General features: G+C 47.6%; 1 protein-coding gene across 3 annotated transcripts in view; it reads left to right on the top strand.

The window, feature by feature from the left end:
* The window catches only part of map3k7cl (map3k7 C-terminal like), a 276,779-nt gene that overhangs the window by 146,186 nt on the left and 104,846 nt on the right, over nt 1-25,747 (top strand). For all 3 annotated transcript variants that reach the window (XM_070892890.1, XM_070892891.1, XM_070892889.1), the window contains one exon: nt 14,175-14,236. In XM_070892890.1, the coding sequence (XP_070748991.1) occupies nt 14,175-14,236 (62 nt within the window). The remainder of the gene's footprint in view (nt 1-14,174; nt 14,237-25,747) is intronic.

Consider the following 25,747-nt stretch of genomic DNA (forward strand, 5'->3'; position numbering starts at 1 on the left):
GCGCAGCCTTTCCTTTAGGGTCCGGTTCAGGCGTTCTACGGGGCCTGAGGACTGAGGGTTGTAGGCGACATGCCATTTGGCTCTTATCCCCAGCACCTTTAGGGGGCCTGCATCACCTGGCCGGTGAAGTGGCTTCCCCAGTCGGACTCCACGATTTGAGGTAGACCCCACCGAGAGAACACCTCCCTCACCAGGATCTTTGCAGTCCCCACCGCGGTAGCTGTTCGGCAAGGGAAGGCTTCCACCCACTTGGAAAACACATCCACCAGGACGAGGCAGTATTTATAACCTCCCTGGACGGCCAGTAGGGGTCCGATGTAGTCGATCTGGATCGACTGCCACGGTCCCTCTACCCGCCTGACGTGTCCCATAGACACCTTCCTTTTCTGAGGGTCTGGGTTGTTTGCAGCACAAACCAGACAGCCCACACAGAAGTCGCGGACGTCTTCCTGGAGGCCTGGCCACCACCCTGCCTTTTCTACCCGTTGCCAGGTAGATTCCGGCCCAGGGTGTCCCGCACCTGGATCCTCATGGGCCAGCTGAAGGAATTCCCTCCAGTGTTGTGGCGGCACTTCCCATTTGTCCCTTTTAAACAACATGCCTTCCCGCACAGCAATATCTGCAGCACTGTATGGGCCCTCCGCCTTTTCCCCCTTTTTGATAGAAGCCAAGGCAGCCTTCAGGATCGGATCCTGCATCTGAACGACTTTAAGGTCCAGGCCGCAGCCACCCCTACGCTCCCTTGTGTCCCTGGCTTGCTTCTTGCTGCTGCTATCCTGCCTGCCTCATATGGGTCCCATGGGTGACCTGTATGAGCACCTTCCCTTGCCAGCAGGTCTGCCTGCTGGTTACCTTCCCCCCGTGACTCAGTTTTGGAGTGGGCCTTTAGTTTATGGATATATACATCCCCGGTTTCTCCCACTGCAGCCACAATCTTTTCTAGCAGAGGTTTGGTCACAAGGGGCTTCCCATCCGCAGAGGTGTACCCCCGGCGTGACCAAATCGCCAGATATTCTGTACATGAATTGCAAGTGAACATGCTGTCCGAGCAAATCGTGTATGGGGTAGGGAATTCCTCGGGGTGTGTGACCACATACATCACCACCGAGAGTTCCGCCTGCTGGGCGCTCAGGGTGCATGGGAGTTTAAGAGCCAAGGAAATCCCTGCCTTGGGATCCCAAAGTCTTGTACCCGCGGACACTGAACTGGAGCCATCAACGTAGATCTCGCGGCCTGTGGGGTGTATCCCTGCCCGAAATCCAAAGTTAATGTCCCATACTCCCTCCACAGAGCATCGATGCGGCTGCCCTGGAAAGATTAAATTTGCTGTGAGCCTGGGCTCACAGAGACCCTTGACCTTTAAAGTCATTTGGGAGAGGAGGAGGGTCCAGCGAGTGATTCTAGCACTGCTCACTGTCCCGTCCTTAATCCTCCCGTCCAACAGCATCTGCGTCGGGGTATGATGGGTGAGGAGTGTAATGGGGGATACGCCGGTAAAGATCTGAGCTCTCTTTACTGCCCAGTGGGTGGCAAGCAAGTGCCTCTCACAATTGGAGTATCCCTTTTCTACCTCCGTGAAGACCCTGGAGGAGTACACCACTGGTCTCAGCTGACCGTTTCGCTCCTGGAGCAACACTGCACTTAAGCTGTCACCACTGGCTGCCACTCCAGGAAGAATTCCTCCCCCCCATCAATTGCCCCTAGGGCTGGTGCTACCTGCAGGTCTCTCTTCAGATGGACAAATGCTGCCTCACAGCCCTCGTCCCATTCCCACTCCACCCCCTTATGTTGGAGTCTGAGCAGAGGGGCGGCAGTGGCTGCATAGTCCTCGATGAAGTCCCTACAGTAGCCAGTGATTCCCAGGAAAGACCTTACTCCCGACACATCCCTAGGGACAGGGAATTCTTGCACTGCCTTTCTTCTAGCCTCATCAATGGCCCTTTCTCCTGCCCTTAACGTCAGGCCCAGGAATTTTATTTCTCCTAGACCTATCTGGGCTTTCTTGGGGTTAACTTTAAAACCCCCTTCCTTCAGTAAGACCAGCAGTTCGGCCAGCAGTGGACCGTGTTCCTCACTGCTGTCTGTGAGCAACAACAGGTCGTCCACATACTGGACCAGCTGGTGTGGTTGGCTGAAGCCTTTTAAGCAGTTCGCCATGCATTGGTGAAAGATGCTGGGACTATTATGAAAGCCCTGTGGGAGGCAGCTCCATGTATACTGCTGTTCCCGGAAGGTGAAGGCAAACTTGTACTGGTCTTCCCTCCGTACAGGGATAGACCAGAACCCATTGGATATGTCCAACACTGTGAACGTGGTTGCGGATGCAGGGATTTCCCCTATCAGATCCGCAACCGCTGCTACTGTGGGAGCACAAGCTGGGATGTTTTTATTGAGCACCCTATAATCCACCGTAGCCCTCCAAGAATTGTCCGGTTTCCTAACCGGGGAGTTGACATGGGTGGCTATGGGTCTCAAAACACCCTGCTCGACAAGCGAGCTTAAAGCTGTCTCCAAGTCTGCTTCTGCCTCTCGGGGAAAGCCATACTGCTTTTGTGGGCGGGACATGGGATCCCCATCTATTCTAACCTCCACTCCTGTGACTCTCCCACAATCGTGTTTATGGGTGGCAAATGCTGCAAGATTTGCTTGCACATAGGCCCGGTACTCGGCCGGGGTGTTACCGACCAGAACCTCCAGGTCGTAACCCCCTTTTGGCTTCATTGTACACAGAATCCCTTTTCCCTGTTTCTTATCAATAACCATGACTTCTCCCTCTGCTCCCGTGCCCACTGTGCCCCATAAACAGTGATTCCTCAAGTCTACTAGGATCTGGCGAGCGATGATGAAATCAGCCCCTAAGATCCCTTTTCCCACCTGCTCCCAGTTCATCAGGATGCACTTCCATTGTGTTTGGAGTGCTCCTAAACGAACTGCGAGCGGGACTGAGAAAAACCCAGCCTTCTCATTTTCTGTGAACCCAACTAGTTGATACGGCACCCCGTTTGATAGAGGTGAGGTTGCGGGGTCCTCCGAATGGACTATCATTCTGGAATTTTTTGAGGATGTTTCCAGTAAAGTGGACAAGGGAGAACCAGTTGATGTGGTATATTTGGACTTTCAGAAGGCTTTCGACAAGGTCCCACACAAGAGATTAATGTGCAAAGTTAAAGCACATGGGATTGGAGGTAGTGTGCTGACATGGATTGAGAACTGGTTGTCAGACAGGAAGCAAAGAGTAGGAGTAAATGGGTACTTTTCAGAATGGCAGGCAGTCACTAGTGGGGTACTGCAAGGTTCTGTGCTGGAGCCTCAGCTGTTTACACTGTACATTAATGATTTAGACGAGGGGATTAAATGTAGTATCTCCAAATTTGCGGATGACACTAAATTGGGTGGCAGTGTGAGCTGCGAGGAGGATGCTATGAGGCTGCAGAGTGACTTGGATAGGTTAGGTGAGTGGGCAAATGCATGGCAGATGAAATATAATGTGGATAAATGTGAGGTTATCCACTTTGGTGGTAAAAACAGAGAGACAGACTATTATCTGAATGGTGACAGATTGGGAAAAGGGGAGGTGCAACGAGACCTGGGTGTCATGGTACATCAGTCATTGAAGGTTGGCATGCAGGTACAGCAGGCGGTTAAGAAAGCAAATGGCATGTTGGCCTTCATAGCGAGGGGATTTGATTACAGGGGCAGGGAGGTGTTGCTACAGTTGTACAGGGCCTTGGTGAGGCCACACCTGGAGTATTGTGTACAGTTTTGGTCTCCTAACTTGAGGAAGGACATTCTTGCTATTGAGGGAGTGCAGCAAAGGTTCACCAGACTGATTCCCAGGATGGTGGGACTGACCTATTAAGAAAGACTGGATCAACTGGGCTTGTATTCACAGATGAATGAGAGGGGACCTCATAGAAATGTTTAAAATTCTGATGGGTTTAGACAGCTTAGATGCAGGAAGAATGTTCCCAATGTTGGGGAAGTCCAGAACCAGGGGTCACAGTCTAAGGATAAGGGGTAAGCCATTTAGGACCGAGATGAGGAGAAACCTCTTCACCCAGAGAGTGGTGAACCTGTGTAATTTTCTACCACAGAAAGTTGTTGAGGCCAATTCACTAAATATATTCAAAATGGAGTTCGATGAAGTCCTTACTACTTGGGGGATCAAGGGGTATGGCGAGAAAGCAGGAAGGGGGTACTGAAGTTTCATGTTCAGCCATGAACTCATTGAATGGCGGTGCAGGCTAGAAGGGCCGAATGGCCTACTCCTGCACCTATTTTTCTATGTTTCTATCATGCTGGAAGCACCAGTGTGCAAAAGGTAAGTGCCCAATACACCCTCAACCTCCATCTAGACCCAGGGGTCGTATTCTAGTGGGCACAGGTATGCAGGCTGGGTCTAGGCTAGTCACGGCTTCTGTACTGGCAAGGTTGCTGGTGCTTCCCTGCCTGTTGCCGTGGCTACCTTCCCAGTCCCCTCCAGCGCTGTCCTCACTGCAACTACTATCTGGTCAAGGGATGGTGAGGAGCTCCCTCCACTTCCCCCACTCTGGGCGGCTCCTGAAGGACTTCTCCTCCCCATATCTCTTTACTGGGCTCCTGCAATCCCTTTTAAAATGACCAGCTTTCCCGCACCCGTAGCACACTCCCTCCTTATCAGACGAGCGGCCACCCTCCTGGTGCCATTCCCTTTTGGGAATCGAGTTGGGTTTACTTCATTTACCCGACCTTTGGAGGCTTTCTCCTCCTCCACATCTCCATTCCATTGGACCAGTGTCAGTTGCCTGACCTCTGCTTCCTCGGTGAGGTTGGGGTTCCGGAAATCAAACCACACTGCTGCCCTGGCCTTGAGCCGGGGCAAGCAGTTTGCCACCAGCATCCTCAGCCAGTGGCCAGTCTGTACCGCGGAAAGATTCGCCCGGTCGAGGAGCTCCCCACAGGCTGCGTGGTATATCACCCACAGCCTGTCCGCAAATGCCTGTGGGGTTTCCCCTGCGAGTTGCCTTGTCCATTCGACCCGTTCGAAAGGACTGCCGTCATCGAAGCCCATAGCCTCAAGGACAGCCCTCTGGACCTCAGCAAATGTGCGCTGCCCCCTCCGGCATTCTGCCGGTAGGGCCTGGTACAATTTGCTGTCCAGAGAGAAGAGCAGCAGCTTGGCTGTCTCTTCCTCATCGCACCCATTAATTTCCCCTGCCTGCATCACCTCCATGAAGTGGATAGATGGGACCCCGCTGCGAGTGAGTTTGGGCAAATGGGCCACCATGGCCCTGAGTGATTGAACTCCATGGGGAATAATAAAGTCACTCTCCAGCGCTCCCTGATCTTGGCCACTTCCCTGTGGAGGACTGTACTTGCGCTGCCTGACCGGGCACATCCGCCCTGGTTCAGGATCTTTCTGCGCTGGTCCCTCTATCTCTGGCTGTCCCATCATACCCGATGCAGCAGACAGTGCCTGGTCGCCTGATCCAGCCCTTAACTGACCCTCGGCGGGAGCCTCACATCCCTGCTGCCGAGCGGGACACATAGGTCCTGCCCCCAGCCCTGGGTATGCTACTACCTGCGTGCCTCGCTCCTCCTGGTACCCCACTGGACAAACCACCGGTGCCTCAGGAGGTGGTCGGCCGTCTCTTGCCTTTGGATTCTCCTCTACCCCCCCAATACTCTCCTTTGTCCCCTGTGGACCCTCCGGGTCCTATCAGGGCGACCATCCCCTTTGTCTGGGATAGAGCGTGGGTGAGAGTTTTAATCCTCTCCTGGCAGGGACTGTGATCTGCAAACTCACTGCTACTGGCCACTTTATAGGCTGCCTGTATGTCTTTTAATTTATTCTCTAGTTCCCAAATTTTCTGGGTGTACCGAGAGTTCTGTTCCTGGAGGGACCCCTCACTACCCTTGGCCTCAGTGACCTGACACTGAAGATAATCCTGGCTATTTCGGAAGGTCTCCTCCAACTGCCTCTTCCCTTGCTACTCCTCAGCTAATTCGCCCAGCAGGTTGTCCCCAACCGCAGCCCGGATAGCAGAGAGCTCCTCTGATTTCTGAAGACTCTGTTCCAAGTCCTTCACCCGCTGGTCGAGCTTTCGGACTTGGCGGGTGAGGCAGATAAGCCAGATGGCCTTTTCCACCCTGCGGTTGTGGTCCTTCCCAGCTGTCCACTGAGCAGCAGCATCCACTGGGCGCTCTGCCCGTGTAAGGGCTTGTACCCAAGGTTTGGTGAGGTTCACCTTGCCAAAAATGTATGAGGAAATTCTCTCCTCCATTTTAGTTTCCTCTCTTATCACCTCATCTGTTTATATTAACATCTCCTGTTTGCTTATGTCCTGCCGCGGTCACCATGTTCTGTAAGGGGTTCTCGGGGAGTGTTGTTGTGCCTTGGGTGTCTCTCTCTGGGCTTCTGCCCTCACAGCTTATGCCTGGCCTGTGAGGTATCCTGAGTGCTGCAAGAGCACCCCTGGAGAGACTGTGTCCACAGCTTATGAAGGGGGTTTTTGAGACTCGTGCATCCCCACAGCTTATGACTAGCCTGTGAGGCACCTGTGAGTGTCAAACACTCCTAACCCCTTCTTCCCTAGTCTGTGGCACACAGTTGAGCATTTTTGAGGCGCTCCCAGCTTCCCTTACACTGTTCTGACATAAGACTCACGATCAGGAGATGTAATACAATAGAACTGAGACAAGGTGATTCCAAGAGGAACTTAGGCTTCCAATTTATTTGACAAGGTGTATCTCAACAAACAGCAATACACCAACAAAACAATCCCCCTAAATCCCACTAAACAGACACAACGAAAATTTTTACACAAGTTGAGTAGTACAATGCCCAACCTCCCACCTTTCCTGGCCTAACTGAGTTGGGCGTTCCGGGGGACCAGAGGTTATACTCACTACTGTGCCTTCTGCAGTCTGGTGGTTTGTTTCTTCTATCTTCGGTGTCTTCGGACACTGGTTTTCCTTCAGTGTCGAGAGGCTTGCTGGTTGTTGGATCACGAGAACAGAATACACACACTGGATCAGAAACCCCTTTTTATAGCCAGATATCCAGTCCGCCTCTCGTGTTGAAATCGATTCTTCCCATTGGTGGGCTTTGTGATTTTGAAAAATGCAGCAGTTTTAGATTATTGCGGGTTTTTTTCCACTGATGTTAACCTACTCAAGGTTTGAGTCGGTGTTGATTGCGTTGGCCTCCTGTAGCCATTGTGTAGGCCCTTGGGTTGTTTTGGGTTCCTGAGTTTTCTGAAGGTCTGCATAATTTCCCTCCATAGTGTAAACATGGGGAAGACAATAGCCCGATAATGGCGATGAGTCAGTCCCACAGTTTTCAAGCAAGTGCTCTCCCATTGGCTTGAAAGCCCCATGCTTCGGGCTGACTCTGTCTCACCATTGGCCCTCCGGTGTCCTCCCCTGTCCAATCACTGCTCTGCCAAGATCAAACCATCTCGGTTTCAATTCACAGCACAGACAGATTCCACAGCACTTTTCCTTCTGGGAAAAATGAGGGGGTTTTCGTCCTCCCCTACACAATGGCAAAGTGCCAATGACAAATGGCCTCTTTGTGGGGTGTTATTTGGTACGATTACATTAGGATGAGGATGAGCATGAGGGGTGGTTAGTCAAATGGGGATGTGAGTATGTACATAGAGAGAGAGAGTAATGGGTGGATGTGCAAGGCATGTTGGTGGAAGTAATGATGTACAGGAGCAGGCTTGGGAAGGTAGAGTGATGGGGATGTAGTGACGGGCACAGCAGTATGAAGGTAATTGTGGCTTTGCACTCACCTTTCCTGATCTCATGAGATCAATGAGGCGCTTCCGACACTGCACCCTGGTCCGCCTCACCACATCCGTGATGTTCACCTCCTCTGCAACTTGGAGCCAGGCTCTTTTTATCTCTTGGGGTGGTCTCATCAGCAGGAGAGGACCTCCCTGCATACTCCCACTCCCTCCACAAGAATATGTCGGGAGTCATCTGAAAACCTGGGTGGAAACCTCAGTCTTTGCGAAGCCATGTTTTCAAGTCTGAGCAATAAGCAGATCATGCCATATCCACCTTGCACAGACCTAGATGAATCTTCAAATGCGATGTGGCCAAGGCTGCTTTAAATATCCCCGCTGGAAATGAGTCATCGATGCTATCATCAGACCCGTACCATTTAATAGGGCCAGGAAACGCGCAGGTCTGCTTTAATAGGCGTCATTAACTGAAAGTCGCTCTGAGGAACGGGATGAACAATGCGGTTCTGACCTGACACACGGCCCGCATGCACGCACCCCGATTTGGTGAGCAAAATTCCGGCAATTGACATTGTCGCAGGAGGCCAGAACAGTACAGTAAATAACAGTACCAGCCTCCAAAATCAGTCTCCTGGGCTGTCCATAAGCTGCTATGCAAGACTCACTTCAATCAATCTGTTTTACGTAAGCTGAATCACAAATGCTGTATACTATGTCAATGATGTATAATTTTATGACTGCAATTACTGTAAATGTGTTCTGCATTATATTAAAAGCAATATAACAGAAAATATTCTTTCAGGATAGCGACTGATGAAAAGCAACATGTGTGTTAACATGGCAGAGAGAGGTAAATAGGGGAAATATTTTTAGTATTCTTAAAGCCATCTCTATGTAGTAGAAGCTGCTATCATTCATGTCAGACCAGTGTAAGGTGTGATTTATGTTAAAAAGGCATTGTGGTCAGGAATATCTGATATGCAAAAAGAGGGTATGTGAAATGGAAGACTCCTTTCCACTCTACCAGCATTTAACACATAATTATTGAACGGTTTTAATTGTATAATCTGTTCAGCAATAATATTAGAAGAACTACTACATGTTGGTTGACTTAAGCAGTGCCATTTTCAGTATCTGCGTAGCAAAGCGACAATTTGCAGTGATGCAGTTTTTTGGGGCTTCATTTTTTTTTAATGTATTTTTCTATTCCTTTTTTGTTCCCACACCACATGGCTTTCCCCCTGTGAGTAGGCAGACAGACGACTTGCTCTCGGGTCTGTTTTCCTTTTCATTCTAGTCACCAGGAAGCTTTACAGGAAAGAACAAAGCCTCCGTTCTTCCTTTCTCTATAATGAACTGGCTAAGAACACACATAGAAACATCGAAACATAGAAAATAGGTGCAGGAGTTGGCCATTCGGCCCTTCGAGCCTGCACCACCATTCAATAAGATCATGGCTGATCATTCTTTCAGTACCCCTTTCCTGCTTTCTCTCCATACCCCTTGATCCCCTTAACCGTAAGGGCCATATCTAACTCCCTCTTGAATATAGCCAATGAACTGGCATCAACAACTCTCTGCAGCAGGGAATTCCACAGGTCAACAACTCTGAGTGAACAAGTTTCTCCTCATCTCAGTCCTAAATGGCCTACCCCTTATCCTAAGACTATGTCCCCTGGTTCTGGACGTCCCCAACATCGAGAACATTCTTCTCGCATCTAACCTGTCCAGTCCCGTCAGAATCTTATGTTTCTATGAGATCCCCTCTCATCCTTCTAAACTCCAGTGAATAAAGGCCCAGTTGATCCAGTCTCTCCTCATATGACAGCCCAGCCATCCCTGGAATCAGTCTGGTGAACCTTCGCTGCACTCTCTCAATAGCAAGAACGTCCTTCCTCAGACTAGGAGACTAAAACTGAACACAATATTCCAGGTGAGGCCTCACTAAGGCCCTGTACAACTGCAGTAAGATCTCCCTGCTCCTATATCCAAATCCCCTAGCTTTGAAGGCCAATATGCCATTTGCCTTCTTTACTGCCTGCTGTACCTGCGTGCCCACTTTCAGTGACTGATGAACCATGACACCCAGGTCTCGTTGCACCTCCCCTTTTTCTAGTCTGCCGCCATTTAGATAATATTCTGCCTTCGTGTTTTTGCCCCCAAAATGGATACCTCACATTTATCCACATTATACTGCATCTGCATGTATTTGCCCACTCACCTAATCTGTCCAAGTCACCCTGCAGCCCCTTAGCGTCACAGCTCACACTGCCACCCAGTTTAGTGTCATCCACAAACTTGGAGATATTACACTCCTTTCCTTCAGCCAAATTGTTAATGTACAGTGTAAAGAGCTGGGGTCCCAGCACTGAGCCCTGCAGCACTCCACTAGTCACTGCCTGCCATTCTGAAAAGGACCCGTTTATCCCGACTCTCTGCTTCCTGTCTGTCAACCAGTTCTCTATCCACGTCAGTATATTACCCCCAATACCATGTGCGTTGATTTTGCACACGAATCTCTTGTGCGGGACCTTGTCAAAAGCCTTTTGAAAGTCCAAATACACCACATCCACTGGTTCTCCCTTGTCCACTCTACTAGTTACATCCTTAAAAAATTCTAGAAGATTCATCAAGCATGATTTACCTTTCAGAAATCCATGCTGACTCGCTCCAATCCTGTCACTGCTCTCCAAATGGGCTGCTATTTCATCCTTAATTTCATCCTTAATCATTTTCCCCACTACTGATGTCAGGCTAACCGGTCTATAATTACCCACTTTCTCTCTCCCTCCTTTTTAAAAAAAGTGGTGTTACATTAGCTACCCTCCAGTCCATAGGAACTGATTCAGAGTCGATAGATTGTTGGAAAATGATCACCAATGCATCCACTATTTCTAGGGCCACTCCCTTAAGTACTCTGGGATGCAGACTATCAGGACCCGGGGATTTATTGGCCTTTAATCCCATCAATTTCCCTAACACAATTTCCCGCCTAATAAGGATATCTTTTAGTTCCTCATTCTACCACTCTGCGTGCACAACTGCGCTACAGCACTGTTATGTCTTTAGATGCTCTGATAATGACTCCACGAGGCAATGTGTTGTACTTGAACTATGGTGACCTTTGTCCTTTATTGATAACTCCAGAGTGATGATCACACATGGTGACCTGCCTTTTATACTAGGCCAGGCACACCTGTACAGGTAACCTACAAGTCTCCCACTGCTGTGCCCTCTGGTGGCTCACCTTGTAATAGTACAAACAGTAACCATGTAGGATACATGACATCACTCTCCCCCAAGCCTTTAGTGCAAATCGTCTCTGCATTGACTGTGCTCTGGGCTTAGCTCTATCTGGTTGACCCTTGGCGGGTCGTTTCTATCTTGGGTGAGTGGGTGGTGTTTTGTTCGCAGTAGACTGTTGGTGGTTTCTGTTTGTGTGTCCATGACCACTCCATTCTCCACCCCCCACCCCCACACACACATACAGATGGTGCCGTCAGCTCTTTACATTCATGTCCAAAAAAAACATTTGCAGTTACAGTGTTGCATTCGTGGTACATGCTTGGAATATTCTTGGTGTGGACAAACTAGTGCCAGGACTGCTGGATGGTGTCCAGGTCGTCTGGTGATGGCGCGGTGCCCAGTGCTGGCAGTGGGAACCCGGTTGGCTCAAGTTGCCTGCTCTCGGGACATTTGCCATTGTTCCTAGCGTCGGCCAGGTTCACAGATGCCTGTGACCTCTCTGTCCTCTCCTTATGCCCCGGGTCGCTGCTGCTCCCTGAGGGGCAGTCGTCTAGCAGTGCACAGGGAACTGCTGACTCGCTTGCCTGGGCATTATTTGGTTGGGATCCTGGCTGGTCCCGGTCCCATCTGGGAGAACTGTTGCGGGTGACCCTTCATTCCCGGATATGGCCTTGGTGGCGATAGGGTCTGGGGGCTGCGCCTTGGCACAGTTTGCTCTTTCAGACTCGTGGCGGTTGCTGCCATTGGGTGCCTGAGAGGTGGAACCGATCAGGGGCAGGGTATTGATACCGGTGCCGTTGCCCTCCTGAGATCGCTTGCTCTGCAGCTCGTATGTATTGGCTACTTGTGGCCACACTCCATGGTGCATGACTCTGGTCCCAGGGACACAGGCTACTACATTGGGTAGCTCGCTGGACCTGTGTGCTCCCAATGGGTGTCTGCCCGCTGCATTGACTGAATGCAGTTGAAATCCTACATCGCACAACTTTTCATTATTCATGGTAAGTAACCTGTAGCTCCGATCGCGATTGTGCGACTTTTCTTTGCTTATTGCATGTACACAACTCTGATCATCAACTACACATTTTACATCTAACTCATAGTTGCTCTTACATTGATTAAGAATGTGGAATTGTCCCTTTAAGTGTGGTGGGTTGCAGACCTCCTTTAAGAGAGTTTTGCTATCTTTACTCCAATCCTCTTCTCCGTTTGGTGCCACGTGTTGCTCCATCAGCGCTGCACCGCGTGGTCTGGCCGCCGCCATCTTTTTCTTCAGCGTATCACCTCGTGGTTTGGGCACCACCTTTCCTCCATCCACAATGTCGACTGTGGTGATCCTCTTCTGCCCGGGTTCTGCCACCGAAGCGGGAAGTCGTCTTTGGATCCGATTTTCTTCCTCTGGAGTCCTGCCACTGGAGCCTGGAAGGTGCGTTCGGGTCGTCTCAGCTGGATCATCTCCACGCAGTCGTGCTGAGCGGTCTGTGCCTCGGGTGCTGTACTGGTCTGTTCTCTGGTGATGGGTCTACTCACAGGTGAGGGCTTGCTTTGCCTCTGAGCGCGGAGGACGTCTATCTTCTCCATCCACCACCTTCCGGGTAGCGTTGGTCCATCACCTGCAACAATCCACGGGCTAACTTGTGCACCGCGCCATCATGGAGTACCTTTATATCCGCACTACCAACGACTGGGATAAGTTCATTGGTGTAAGTGCGCAACTTTGCCTGAACCGGGACCAACTTGGGTCGTTCAGTTTGATTGCCCCATAGCCTCTCAAAGGCTTCTTGTTTCATTACTGACTGGCTCGCCCCCATGTCCACTTCCATGAAGACTGGAACGCCATTTATCTTGACTTCCATCCTCAACGGGAACACTCGGTGGTGCAGGTAAACATGACATATACCTCATCTGACTATCGTTTCATAATCCGCGCTGGATTCATGGCCATATGCAGAGTCTTCATCAACACAGTGAGTCATATTTCTTTTACACATTCGCTGGAGGTGGCCCTTTGTGCTGCAGCATTTACACACCGTCTTTAAAGTGGCACTGGTGAGCCCTGTGATTTCCTCCACAACACCAGCATGGAGCTACTCGGTTAACCCCCCCTCGGCGGACTCTGAGTTAAGGGACTCGGGGGGCCTGTTCTCACTTCCCTGAGAAGGTTCACGTTCTACAATCCAGTCTCTAAAAGGCGCCACTCTGTGCACAGTACTTGCCGAGTTTGAGTCCTGAGGATGCGTCACCTGCTTGGAACCGCAGGTCGAGGTCATGAATGCCTGGCTCACGGAGGTGGCCTTCTGCAGCGTGACTATGGTATCCGCAGACAGTAGCTTATGAAGAAGGCCCTCATGGCCGATTCCAATGGCAAAGATATCCCGCAGCGCGTCGGTGAGGTGGTCGCGGAAATCACACGGTGCCGCCAGCCTCCTGAGGTCTGCGGCATATTTCGCGATATCCTGCCTTCGGGCCGTCGGTGTGTATAAAACCGGTGTCTGGCTGTGAGGATGCTCTCTTTGGGGCTTGAGTTGTTCTTGGATCAGGGTTACAAGCTCCTCATACGTCTTGGTCGCTGTCTTCGCTGGTGCCAGCAAGTCCCTGACGAGGCCATAGACAGTGGGCCCACAACTCGTTAGCAGGATAGCTCTACGCTTATCAGCCAGTGTGGCCGAACCGTCGCCTGCCAGGTCGTTTGCTGTGAATAAATGGTCGAGCCTCTCCACAAAGGCTTCCCAATCATCACCATCGGCGAACTGCTGCAGCGTACCAAGGGTAGCCATTTTCATGTGAAGGTCCGTAATCTCGTCACCAATTGTTATGTCTTTAGATGCTCTGGTAATGACTCCACGAGACAATGTGTTGTACTTGAACTGTAGTGACCTTAGTCCTTTATTGATAACTCCAGAGTCAGGATCACACCTGGTGGCCTGCCTTTTACACTAGGCCAGGCACACCTGTACAAGTAACCTACAAGTCTCCCACTACTGTGCCCTCTGGTGGCACACCTTGTAATAGTACAAACAGTAACCATGTAGGATACATGACAAACACCATGTATTATCTTTTGCCTTTAAGTCCGTTATATAAGCATTAGAATTGAACTATAGTAATGATAAGAATTGTTTACTTTTCTTATTTGCTTTTCTTTTAATTCCATATTACCTTATTTATCTAATCTATTCATTTATCTTTCCTTAGAGCTGAATATCCCTGATGATTTTATTCCAAACGTTTACCTTCAACTTGATCAGCACCTACAGGTAAAACATACTGACTGTGTTTAATTTTAGGAGCAAGGAACCAGAATTATTGTCACCCCAATGAATGGGACTTTATAGGCCAGTTTATAGTAAAAGTACACAACATTAGCACCTGACAGCACCAAAACACAGATTTTGTACAGTATTACATGCACGAGTAGTTAAAATTCAGAACAATTCTAAAATTATCATTATCATTAAGATTCCTTTTGTGACAGCAATACTAACTTTTAACATGGAGAATCTTGGAGCCCAGTGAATGCTGAAAGCTTAGTTAATCGCAGGTCATTCTTTGCTGGAACTTACTGTCCAATCCAGTCTGGCTAGCATTTTATTTTGCCTGTCATTTCAAGTCGACTCTCATAATAAAGCCTAAATCAATGTCACTAAAAAAAGTAGATTATCTGGTCATTATCAAATTGCTGTTTGTGGGAGCTTGCTGTGCACAATTTGGCTGCCTCGTTTCCTACATTACAATAGTAATATTTGAAAAGTACTTCATTGGTTGTAAAGCACTTTAGGGCATCCTGAGGTCATGAAAGGTGCTATATAAATGCAAATCTTTCTTGCTAGAGTGCTAAACTTACTCCTTTCAACTGAATAAAAAGTCACCAATTTTGGACTTTAAAAAAATTTGTTCCTGGGATGTGGGCATTGCTGGGCAAGGCCAGCATTTATTGCCCATCCCCAATTGCCCTTGAGAAGGTGGTGGTGAGCCGCCTTCTTGAACCGCTGTAGTCCATGTGGTGAAGGTATTCTCATAGTGCTGTTAGGGAGGGAGTTCCAGGATTTTGACCCAGCGACAACGAAAGAACAGCGATATATTTCCAAGTCAGGATGGCGTGTGACGTGGAAGGGAACTTGGAGGTGATGGCAGCGGATTTTGATCCTTGTCCAATTGGTGAGCTGCTCAAAATGTGTGAGCCGCTCATCACTGGTATGTAAACAACCATGAAAATTGGTCAGGTACTTCATGGCAGTATTATGGGAAAGTTCAAAATTCCCTCCCCTCAGTGTCTTTTACAACTCTGTAAAGGTGTAAGAAAATTGGACACAACTGTCTTTCAAGCTGTGAACTATAACCCCACAAAACACAAACACAATGGCCCAGAATTTACTGGAGCGGGGCTTCTTGAGACGTGACCTGTTAGTTAAACTTGTTCGTGCATATTTAGGTTTGAAATTTTTTGCTGGAAGTGTGAGCTGATAACAGCATGCCAAGAGCAACAGGGCATCAGGGACCTTGGCAAACAATGGGACAAATAGTGTATCTCCTTAACCAATGAGATTTAAGGATTGAGAAATAAACAAAGGAAAGGCTGAAAAAGAGTGAATTTGAGTGGATGAATATAGTGTCAAATCAGATACGGAGAAAAAGAAAAACTTGCATTTATATAGCGCGTTTCACAACCACTGGACATCTGAAAACACTTACAGCCAATGAAGTACTTTTTGAAGTGTAATCATTGTAGAAACATCGACATAGAAACATAGAAAATAGGTGCAGGAGTAGGCCATTCAGCCCTTCGAGCCTGCACCACCATTCAATAAGATCATGGCTGATCATTCATCTCAGTACACCTTTCCTGCTTTCTCTCCATACCCCTTGATCCCTTTAGCCGTAAGGGCCACATCTAACTCCCTCTTGAATATATCCAACGAACTGGCATCAACAACTCTCTGCGGTAGGGAATTCCACAGGTTAACAACTCTCTGAGTGAAGAAATTTTTCCTCATCTCAGTCCTAAATAGTTTACTCCTTATCCTTAGACTGTGTCCCCTGGTTCTGGACTTCCCCAACATTGGGAACATTCTTCCTGCATTTAACCTGTCCAGTCCCGTCAGAATTTTATATGTTTCTCTGAGATCCCCTCTCATTCTTCTAAACTCCAGTGAATACAGGCCCAGTCGATCCAGTCTCTCCTCATATGTCAGTCCTGCCATCCCGGGAATCAGTCTGGTGAACCTTCGCTGCACTCCCTCAATAGCAAGAACGTCTTTCCTCAGATTAGGAGACCAAAACTGAACACAATATTCCAGGTGAGGCCTCACTAAGGCCCTGTACAACTGCAGTAAGACTTCCCTGCTCCTATACTCAAATCCCCTCGCTATGAAGGCCAACATGCCATTTGCCTTCTTCACCGCCTGCTGTACCTGCATGCCAACTTTCAATGACTGATGTACCATGACACCCAGGTCTCATTGCACCTCCCCTTTTCCTAATCTGCCGCCATTCAGATAATATTCTGCCTTTGTGTTTTTGCCCCCGAAGTGGATAACCTCACATTTATCCACATTATACAGCATCTGCCATGCATTTGCCCAATCATCTAACCTGTCCAAGTCACCCTGCAGCCTCTTAGCATCCTCCTCACAGCTCACACCGCCACCCAGTTTAGTGTCATCTGCAAACTTGGAGATATTACACTCAATTCCTTCATCTAAATCATTAATGTATATTGTAAATAGCTGGGGTCCCAGCACTGAGCCCTGCGGCACCCCACGAGACACTGCCTGACATTTTGAAAAGGACCCATTTATCCCAACTCTCTGCTTCCTGTCTGCCAACCAGTTCTCTATCCACGTCAGTACATTACCCCCAATACCATGTGCTTTAATTTTGCACACCAATTTCTTATGTGGGATCTTGTCAAAAGTCTTTTGAAAGTCCAAATACACCACATCCACTTGTCCACTCTATTAGTTACATCCTCAAAAAATTCCAGAAGATTTGTCAAGTGTGATTTCCCTTTCATAAATCCATGTTGACTTGGACTGATCCTGTCACTGCTTTCCAAATGCGTTGTTATTTCATCTTTAATATTTGATTCCAACATTTTCCCCACTACTGATGTCAGGCTAGCTGGTCTATAATTACCCGTTTTCTCTTTCCCTCCTTTTTTAAAAAGTGGTGTTACATTAGCTACCCTCCAGTCCACAGGAACTGTAATGCAGGAAATGCAGCAGTCAATTTGTGCAAAGCAAGCTCCCACAAAAAGCGACGTGATAATGCCCTGATAATCCGTTTTAGTGATGTTGATTGAAGGTAAATGTTGGCCAGAAGTCTAATGCAATTTTTGAATTTTTGATTTTTTTTCAAAGTACCACACTACCACTGAACGTCTCCTCACCGGGCTCGAAGGTCGGAGTGTCGGCCGGCAGAATTGCTCCCTCGTCTGGATACAAGGGCTCGGTGTTTGTCTTCAAAATAATCCAGGGGTGGGGGGGGGGTGGCGGGGGTGAAAGTGAACTGAAGTGCCAGTCACTTATATTTCTTATATAAAGGATGAGAACCCTAAGGCTATAAATTATCAATTTCTAAAAGCTCTGTTTCATCCTCAATACTGTCCCCTCAGCAGCTTCGAACGAAGCCCGGCGGGGGTTGAAGCCGAGCCCTGAGCCTGTGTGTCTGGGCGAGGAAACTATTCTGCCTGCCAATGCTCCGACCATCGAGCCCGGTTAGGAGATGTTCGGTGGTGGGGTGGTACTTTGAAAAAAAATCAAGAATGAAAGAATTGCATTACACTTTGTTGTTCCAAATGTTTTCATTGAATGCCTAGCTTCCTGTTGTAAGCAAGCCTATTGCGCATGTGCAGACCAGGGTGTGGTCCATACTAGGATGCCCACCTTGGAGAGAGCGAGGAAAGAAGAGGTGTGAGTACTTTGTCCTGCTGTTTAGAGGTTGTTGCAAAGCTACAATTTAACTATGGGGACAATATTGACAATGCCATACCTCGTGCAAGCCTTCTGCATGGTGGTGCTGCGGGGGAGAAGATTGATAAGACTGCATCACCTGAGGAACCTCAGAGCACGGAGGGTGATGGGCAGGAGGCCTTACCCACATCGGGTATATCGAGACAGGCGTTCATACCTGCACCTGAGCGATGCAGACTGTGTCAGAAGGCTGCGTTTCCGCAAATAAGTTGTAACTGAGATCTGTGAGTTAATAAAAGCAGACCTGCACCCTAGAAGCGTCAGGAGGACTGCTTTGTCAGTTGAAGTGAAGGTTACAGCTGCACTTTCATTTTATGCATCTGGATCATTCCAGGCCACAATTGGGGATGTGTGCGCCATTTCTCAACATGCAACACATATCTGCATTTGGCAGGTAACTGCTGCACTATATGTCCGGAGGAATGACTACATAAAGGTCCCCATGACCGCCCAGACAATGTGTGACAGGGCTGTGGGCTTCTCCAGGATTGCTGGCTTCCCCAAGGTACAGGGCTGCATCGATAGTACCCACATTGCCTTGTGAGCACCTTTGGAGACTTCCGAGATGTACAGGAACAGAAAAGGCTTCCACTCCGTTAGTGTGCAGCTCATGTGTGACGACATGCATCGCCTCACGTCAGTTGATGTGAGATACCTGGGGGCACCCATGATGCTTTCATCCTGCATGAGAGCGCTATATCTGCCATGTTTCAGCAGCAGCCAGAAGGGCAGAGCTGGTTGCTGGGGAAAAAGGGTACGGCCTCGCCACCTGGCTCATGACGCATGACGCCCCTATGCGTAACCCGGATAGATGCTGAGCGGGAATACAACATGTCGCGCATTGCGACGTGCAGCATAATAGCGAGGACCATTGGCATCTTGAAGCAGTGATTCCAATGCCTGGACCATTCCGGAGGCTATTTGCAATTCTCCCCTGAGATTGTCAGTCAGTTCACTGTTGTCTGCTGCATGCTGCACAACTTAGTCATCATGAGACAACAGCAGATGGTAGTAGAAGACCCAGCTGAAGTGAGAGTGGCTGATGATGAGAAGGAAGATGCAGATGAGGAGGAAGAGGATGAGGAAACCATGCAACTATCTGAACCGGGGGGCAAGCACGACGGCGGAGGAGGGCAGGCCGTCGTGCCCCTTTAACGATTGCTCGAGCCTTGTGCCAGCAGCTCATCCGTGAACACTTGGCTGCCTGACGGCTCAGCGGCAACAATTCCAAATAGACCATATTTACTGTTTGGACCTGTTCCGTAATGTTGTGTTGTGTTAATAATGAAACAAATAATGTAAATGATTCAGTTATAATTTAAAATATTTTTTATTCAAAATTTTAACAAACACTTGTTTGCACTTAACTTAACTTTAATAAAAATATTCTTGTATCAAACTTTAAACTATTCAGTTAAGATCACTCTCAAATTTTAAGATCACTTACAAACTTTAAGATGACTTACATCTCGGGTAATGCGCACTTCTTGTTGGGCGGCGTGGGTAGCCGATAATGTGGAAGGCCCGGCTTGGGTCTCTTCAGAGGCGGGTCTCGGGTTCGGAGCGGGAGTGACAGTTGATTCCGTCAATGGCCATGGGGTCTGAGTGTGTTCCCTTATTGCAGCAGCTAACTCCGACATTCCCACCCTCATGTGCCCCGACAGCATCTCAACTACCTCCGACATTACCTCCCTCATGTGCTCCGGCAAAGTCTCAACTGCCTGCGACAGTCCCTCCCTCTTGTGCCCAGGGTTCCCATTTCTCGCGAGAGTGTTGTTACTTCTTCCGACAGTCCCGATACCTCATCATCCACCCCACCGATGGTTTCCAGGAGTGATTGCATAAGGTCAAAGCTCTCCCCACTCATTGCCATCATCTGTACCACATCTTTTACATTCTGCATCTCAGGAGAGCGCACACCCTGGGTGTGGATTGCTGCACCCCACTGGAACCCGCTGCCTCAGTGTGAAACCATGAAATGTCCCAACACTTGCACCACTCAGGAAAGGGGCAGCTCAATGGGTGGCATCAGCACCTCCTCCAGAGTGAGTACAAGAGTAGGGGCTTCATCCTCCCCCACCCCCTCACCCCCATGTTCTTGGTCTGGAAGGTAAGATTGGAAAAAGTTCTCTTCAGGCTCATCCGTGTCTGAATCTTCTGTATCAGCTTCAGCCTAGTCAAGGTTGGCCTCAAGTTCCGCAAAATATAACAGATCAGACAAATGGCTAGCAGCAGAGGAGGGGGCAGGGTGGGTGGCAAGAGTAGCCTCACACAGCGCAGGCAGCAGGCTGATTTGAAGGACCTCGATGAATGATAGCACATTGCATCAACCGAAGCGTAGCTGATGGAGACATCCCCATGAACCCAAGCATGGCTAGCCCGTGCAATACTTAACATTTAGGAAAGCCAGACTGTAGAATTTGCAGGACTTACCCTCTCCCTCGAGTGTGGGCTCAGCTTGTGCAGTGGTGGTTGCTTTTCTCCAGGCAGGACCCATCAAAGCAGCGACCCTCTTTTCCAAGGGTGTCAGTGGGTGCAGATTTGCCGGGCCTCCTCCTGTTCGAGTTCTCTCTCTTTTTGTTGTGGGCCACCTTCCTCCGCAAAGATGAAAATATAACTTTTTAGAGAGGGTGTCTTTCTGCTGGGTGGAACAAACAGATGGTTACATTTACAATTGCAATTCCAGTGAATAAATGAAAATATTACTTACACTAACTACTTGACCAAGGTCCTACCACTTCTTTTTGCACTGGCCTCTAGACCTCGGGGTGGTCACCATTGCACAGTAATCTTCTGCAAGTTGGTTCCAGCGTTTCTTCATTTCTTTTGGTGAAACTTTTATGTGACCTCTGCTGGTGTCCAGCTCGTGCCATCTGTTCTCAATCACAGTAACTAGTGCCTCCACTTCATCCTGTGAGAAATTCTTGGTCCTTGCACCGCATTGCATCTTGTATTGCAGCTCTGATTTTTTCCACTCAGAATAAAAGATTTCACACACAACTGACTCTAAAAATGGTTGAATGCAGACCAGGAGGTGTACTGGGTGTGCGTGCCCATAACAGTCACGTAAAAAATGTCTTTTTTTTCCACGCATGCACAGAAGTGGGGGGCGGATGGGCCTCCTTTTTACAATGCAGACTTTAGACTCCACCCCCAAAGCCAAAGGACAGGCTGTGCGGCGCCAATTTCAAAAATTAGAACAGGGAAATTTTTTTTTTGGTGTAGTTGGGCCCCAAAAAAACGGGCATAACTCTTCAAATACGCAAGAAAACGGCATTGGGGAAAATTGAGCCCTTAAATTTAAAATTTGACATTTCAAAAAATCCCCAATAACAATTCATAACCTGAAGGAATGAGACGCCACACATTTAATACTTCACTTTCTGGGCCAGTAAGATTGATTGGCAGTCATTAACAATTATCACGTCATTAAAAGAGTAGTAGCACTGTTAATTACTCGACTTAATTTTCTGTGGTGAGATTAATGGCCAATTAATGTGCAAATGCCTTCATGAAAATCACAGGGTGGTTCAGGACATGTAGCCGTTTTCGCGAAATGAATAGCGGAGTGGTGCAAATCAGCCAGCAACTTGTGGCGATTCGCAATTCACCGCGTATTTACCCTCGCTGCAAGTTGCTGACTGATTCGCACATTAATAACAGCATACATTGTTCACACGCTATTATTTGTATTTTTTTAGCAAATTCTGGGCTATTACGATTAGAGAAGAGATGCTGCCTCCCCATAATAAAAACATAGCATGCGCCTTGATTTAAAATACAGAACTTTAGCACTTGATGCAAAAAATAATTCCGATTTTTAACAAATCTGGATGATTTCATAATATTATGAACTATTAGTGTAGGAATTTCTGAAGATTCTGCTGTTACTGTTGCATCAAACCGCTCCAAACTCATTGGACAGAGGACAGACTTTTTTTCATTTTTCTAAAGCAATGACAAAATAGGTAGAAGTCTTGACATCATAAAGTTCATAAGTATCTAATTCACAAAGCCTTTGTCAGGCTTTTTTAGTATTGCATAACATTATTACATTAACAAATGTCTTTATTCAGAAAACACAGTTGAGTCTTACAGCAGGCAACAATAGGTTGCAACATGTGGTGTACAGTAAAAAGAATGTCAAAACTATCAAATTGATTTTGGTACAACAATACTTATAAATAGATAAAGGCACAAAAAGCTTCCATTAATCCAACTTATTTGGCACCCAACCTAAAGTTTCCTTTGGTGGTTTCCTGAAGGCTGCAGTGAACTGTCCTCCACTCTCCTGTCACTGCCAGGCTGATGTTCCTTGGCTTGGCCACTTAGGTCAATATCTCGGCTGACTACATTCTCCTGCTTCGTTTGCTGCGTCGCGTCCAACACAGTTTGATGCTCCCTATCCTCGTTTGCAACCATCAGCCATGTTTTTGTTGTTGTCAGCCAAAATAGTGGTCTCCTCCCCGCTCTTGTCCCACCTCCTCTCCTCAACTACATGTTTTCCATCTCCTCCTACTTCCCCCATCCTCCTTCCTTCCCGCCTTTCCCCCATCCTCCTCTGCCCTTGCCTCCACTCTGGCCAGATTTATCTACCTGCTATCACTATCTACACCACAGCAGCCACTTACTTTGAGCTTCAATCTTGCTCTGGCATCCTCAGCCAGTCTCTTTGATTTTGTCCCTTCCTGGACCTCTGGTATTTAATCCTGCTCTATCTCTCCCCATATCCGCCCCCTGCTCCCTACTCTTTTCCGGAGCCTCTAACCATGTCCTACCTCCCCCTCCCCCTTCCCTCCTCAGCTTCCAATTAAAAAGATTCTGAGTTAAATCATGAAGCTAATTAATAATAAATGTTTTATTAAATTCCAAAATAATCTCTGTTTCTGACAATTGTATGTCTTCCATTGGTGAACCTTTTGGATGTAACAGTATTAGCAAGCCAGAAACCAAAAATAGTATTGAAACAGAAGAGTATTCTTTCATTCATTCCAGGAATTAGATCCACTGTTAATACTGGATTACATGTAAAGTAACAATTTAATACAAGCTATTGTTATCATTGTGCCAACTGTAAAAAACTACTTCCAATCACGCCTGACACATTCATAACCATGACTCATCTTTGTAGGATGGAAACAAGAAATAGAAATAGCATAGCCCTGAATAACTTCAGAACCATAAAAATAATGTTGAGCTGCCTGATAGCCAGATACAATAAGGTTATTCAAAATGTACCTCACTCAACATGGCTTATCCCGTATCATGTAAAGTCTATACGAGTAAAGCTATGTGACAGAACAAGAGAGCAAAAGTGTTCACAAGCACAGTATTTGCTAAGATAAAGCTTACATGGTCTGCATCTGACACAATGGGGTTGTTGCATTTTGGGTTCTCTTCCTAACATTTTTCAGTCACGTGTACAGTGCAAGGGCAAACCTGCATCGTTTTTGAACTGAAACGCGAATGGGTTAGTGTGTCACGTGACAAACAATTATCCTTTTACCGTGGTACTTTGTACTGGAGTTTTCATGATTTTCCAACAAGTTCTCCTTTCCACTTTGAAAGTCATAAAACCACTACTCTGAGACTGTTGTATTCAGGCTAAAAATAATAGTCAACTTTAATTATTTATAAGAAAAATGATTATACAGAAGCAAATTAATAGAACATGTAGCCAACGGTAATAAACTGTTTTGAAACATAATAGTCTAAAATATTAGCTGTTCTTTTTAGAATATTTTAATTGATTCTCTGATGAATGTTATATGGCCAGCTGACTTTCATTTTACCCCTTCTCATCACCTGGAAACAAACAGTCAAAAAGGGTACTAAAGACCCCGTCGTTCTTGTACAATTCTTCTGGATCTCCACAGGCAGTTTACCTTTGATATAACTTAATGGTTACTTTCAAGTAGGCAGATAGATGAACCTCAATATCTGAGGCATGCTATAATGGCGATTGAAAGACTTAAAGGTGTTTTCCTATTATTGCAATGGTTAAATACAGCCTGAGCATTAACCTACATTTTGCTGGAACATGGTCAGTTTATAGTTGCTACCCTAAAAAATATATTTAATTCTTTTCCATGTATTTTTGAATCATTCCTCTCCCTTGTGTTGTATTTATTTACTCTGAGTTTCCTTCCTTCAGGTCGCTATGTCTCCATCAAGAGGGTGGACAGGGACATGCTCTAAGAGCTCTGCCAATGCCACTCTCTAGTCAGGTGTATGAGAGTGGCATGGGATAACTATCTCCCTGACTTTGTTTTCCTTCCGAGCCATTTGGATTGCCTCTGGCCCCTATTTGACTCCCTGTTGTGACTTTAAGATCAATCTGCATGTTGGAGGCTCAAAGCGCTGCAGCATTATGCTGCTGTACTTACTTCATTGTTCCACTGTGTTAGCCCTCTTCCTTGCGTAGGACCCTGTTCCTGCTGCAGGTACCATTTTCAGACCAAGAGAGATGGCAGATGACCCATTGTGATTGTAAGGTGCACTCGAGCTGCTTAGGCAGATATCCTTTTGTTGTATATGCATGCCTGTTTACTGTGTGATGTCTATAACACTGTTATGCAACACTGAATGTACCCTTACACTGTACACACCTTACCTGTACACCAGTTGCGGGTGCTGCTGCTGGAGACCTAAGGGTTACCTGCACACTGCAGGTAACCCAGTATAAAAAGGAACTCACAGCTGCAAATAAAGGACTTCAGATCTACACAGTTTAAGTATCTTACCCTGCCTTGTGGAAACATTACTAAAGGTGCCTTCATACACTACAAGTGGCGATGAGAATATGAGGTCACGAACCACAAGCTCAGCATGTTGAATCTCAGCATCTTATCGATGGGGAAGATTGGGACACTTAAGGAGACTGGCTGCACCGTGCGACTTTGGCAACCACCTAAATGAAGCACTAAGGGACTCTAAACCGACGAGAGCAGTGCACCGCATTGATACTTCTGAGGGCAGAAACGCTGCCCCGAGTCCCGCAACCCTGAGTCCACCACATGGAGGCAAACCAGATGGCCTCATGCTGGTGCTGTGGAGGAAACCACAGGGCTCGCCAGTGCCGCTACAAAGACTATGCATGCAAAGAGAAAAGGCAACTTCAAAGGATCTGCAAAAAAAGCTGTACTCACCGCTTCTCTGATGATTTGGCTGATCACCGGGGCTCTAACACAGATGAAGGTGAAGTTGCTCAACCCCTGTGTTATGTATTGCCCAGGTACATTAAATGTAATAGTACAATGGTGCGCCACAGAGGGTGCTGAAAGTACCTGATAGACAGAGTATAAACGGCTGCCCACCACACCTGAGAGGCACTCTGGAGTTACCTAATAAAGGACTAAGGTCACAGCCGTTACTACAACATGAGACCGTGTGGAGTCAGTGATTTGAGTGCTACATACATCACATTGGCGACAAGGACACGGACGAACTTCACGCAACCATGGCTACTCTGGGCTCGTTAAAGGATTTTACACTGGGCAATGATTGGGAGGCCTTGGACACATAGAAACATAGAAACATAGAAAATCGGTTCAGGGGTAGGCCATTTGGCCCTTAGAGCCTGCACCGCCATTCAATGAGTTCATGGCTGAAAATGCAACTTCAGTACCCCGTTCCTGCTTTCTCGCCATACTCCTTGATCCCCCTAGTAGTAAGGACTACATCTAACTCCTTTTTGAATATATTTAGTGAATTGGCCTCAACAACTTTCTGTGGTAGAGAATTCCACAGGTTCACCACTCTCTGGGTGAAGAAGTTTCTCCTCATCTCAGTCCTAAA

Source organism: Pristiophorus japonicus, chromosome 11, assembly GCF_044704955.1.
Source record: "Pristiophorus japonicus isolate sPriJap1 chromosome 11, sPriJap1.hap1, whole genome shotgun sequence".
NCBI classification, from domain to species: Eukaryota; Metazoa; Chordata; class Chondrichthyes; family Pristiophoridae; genus Pristiophorus; species Pristiophorus japonicus.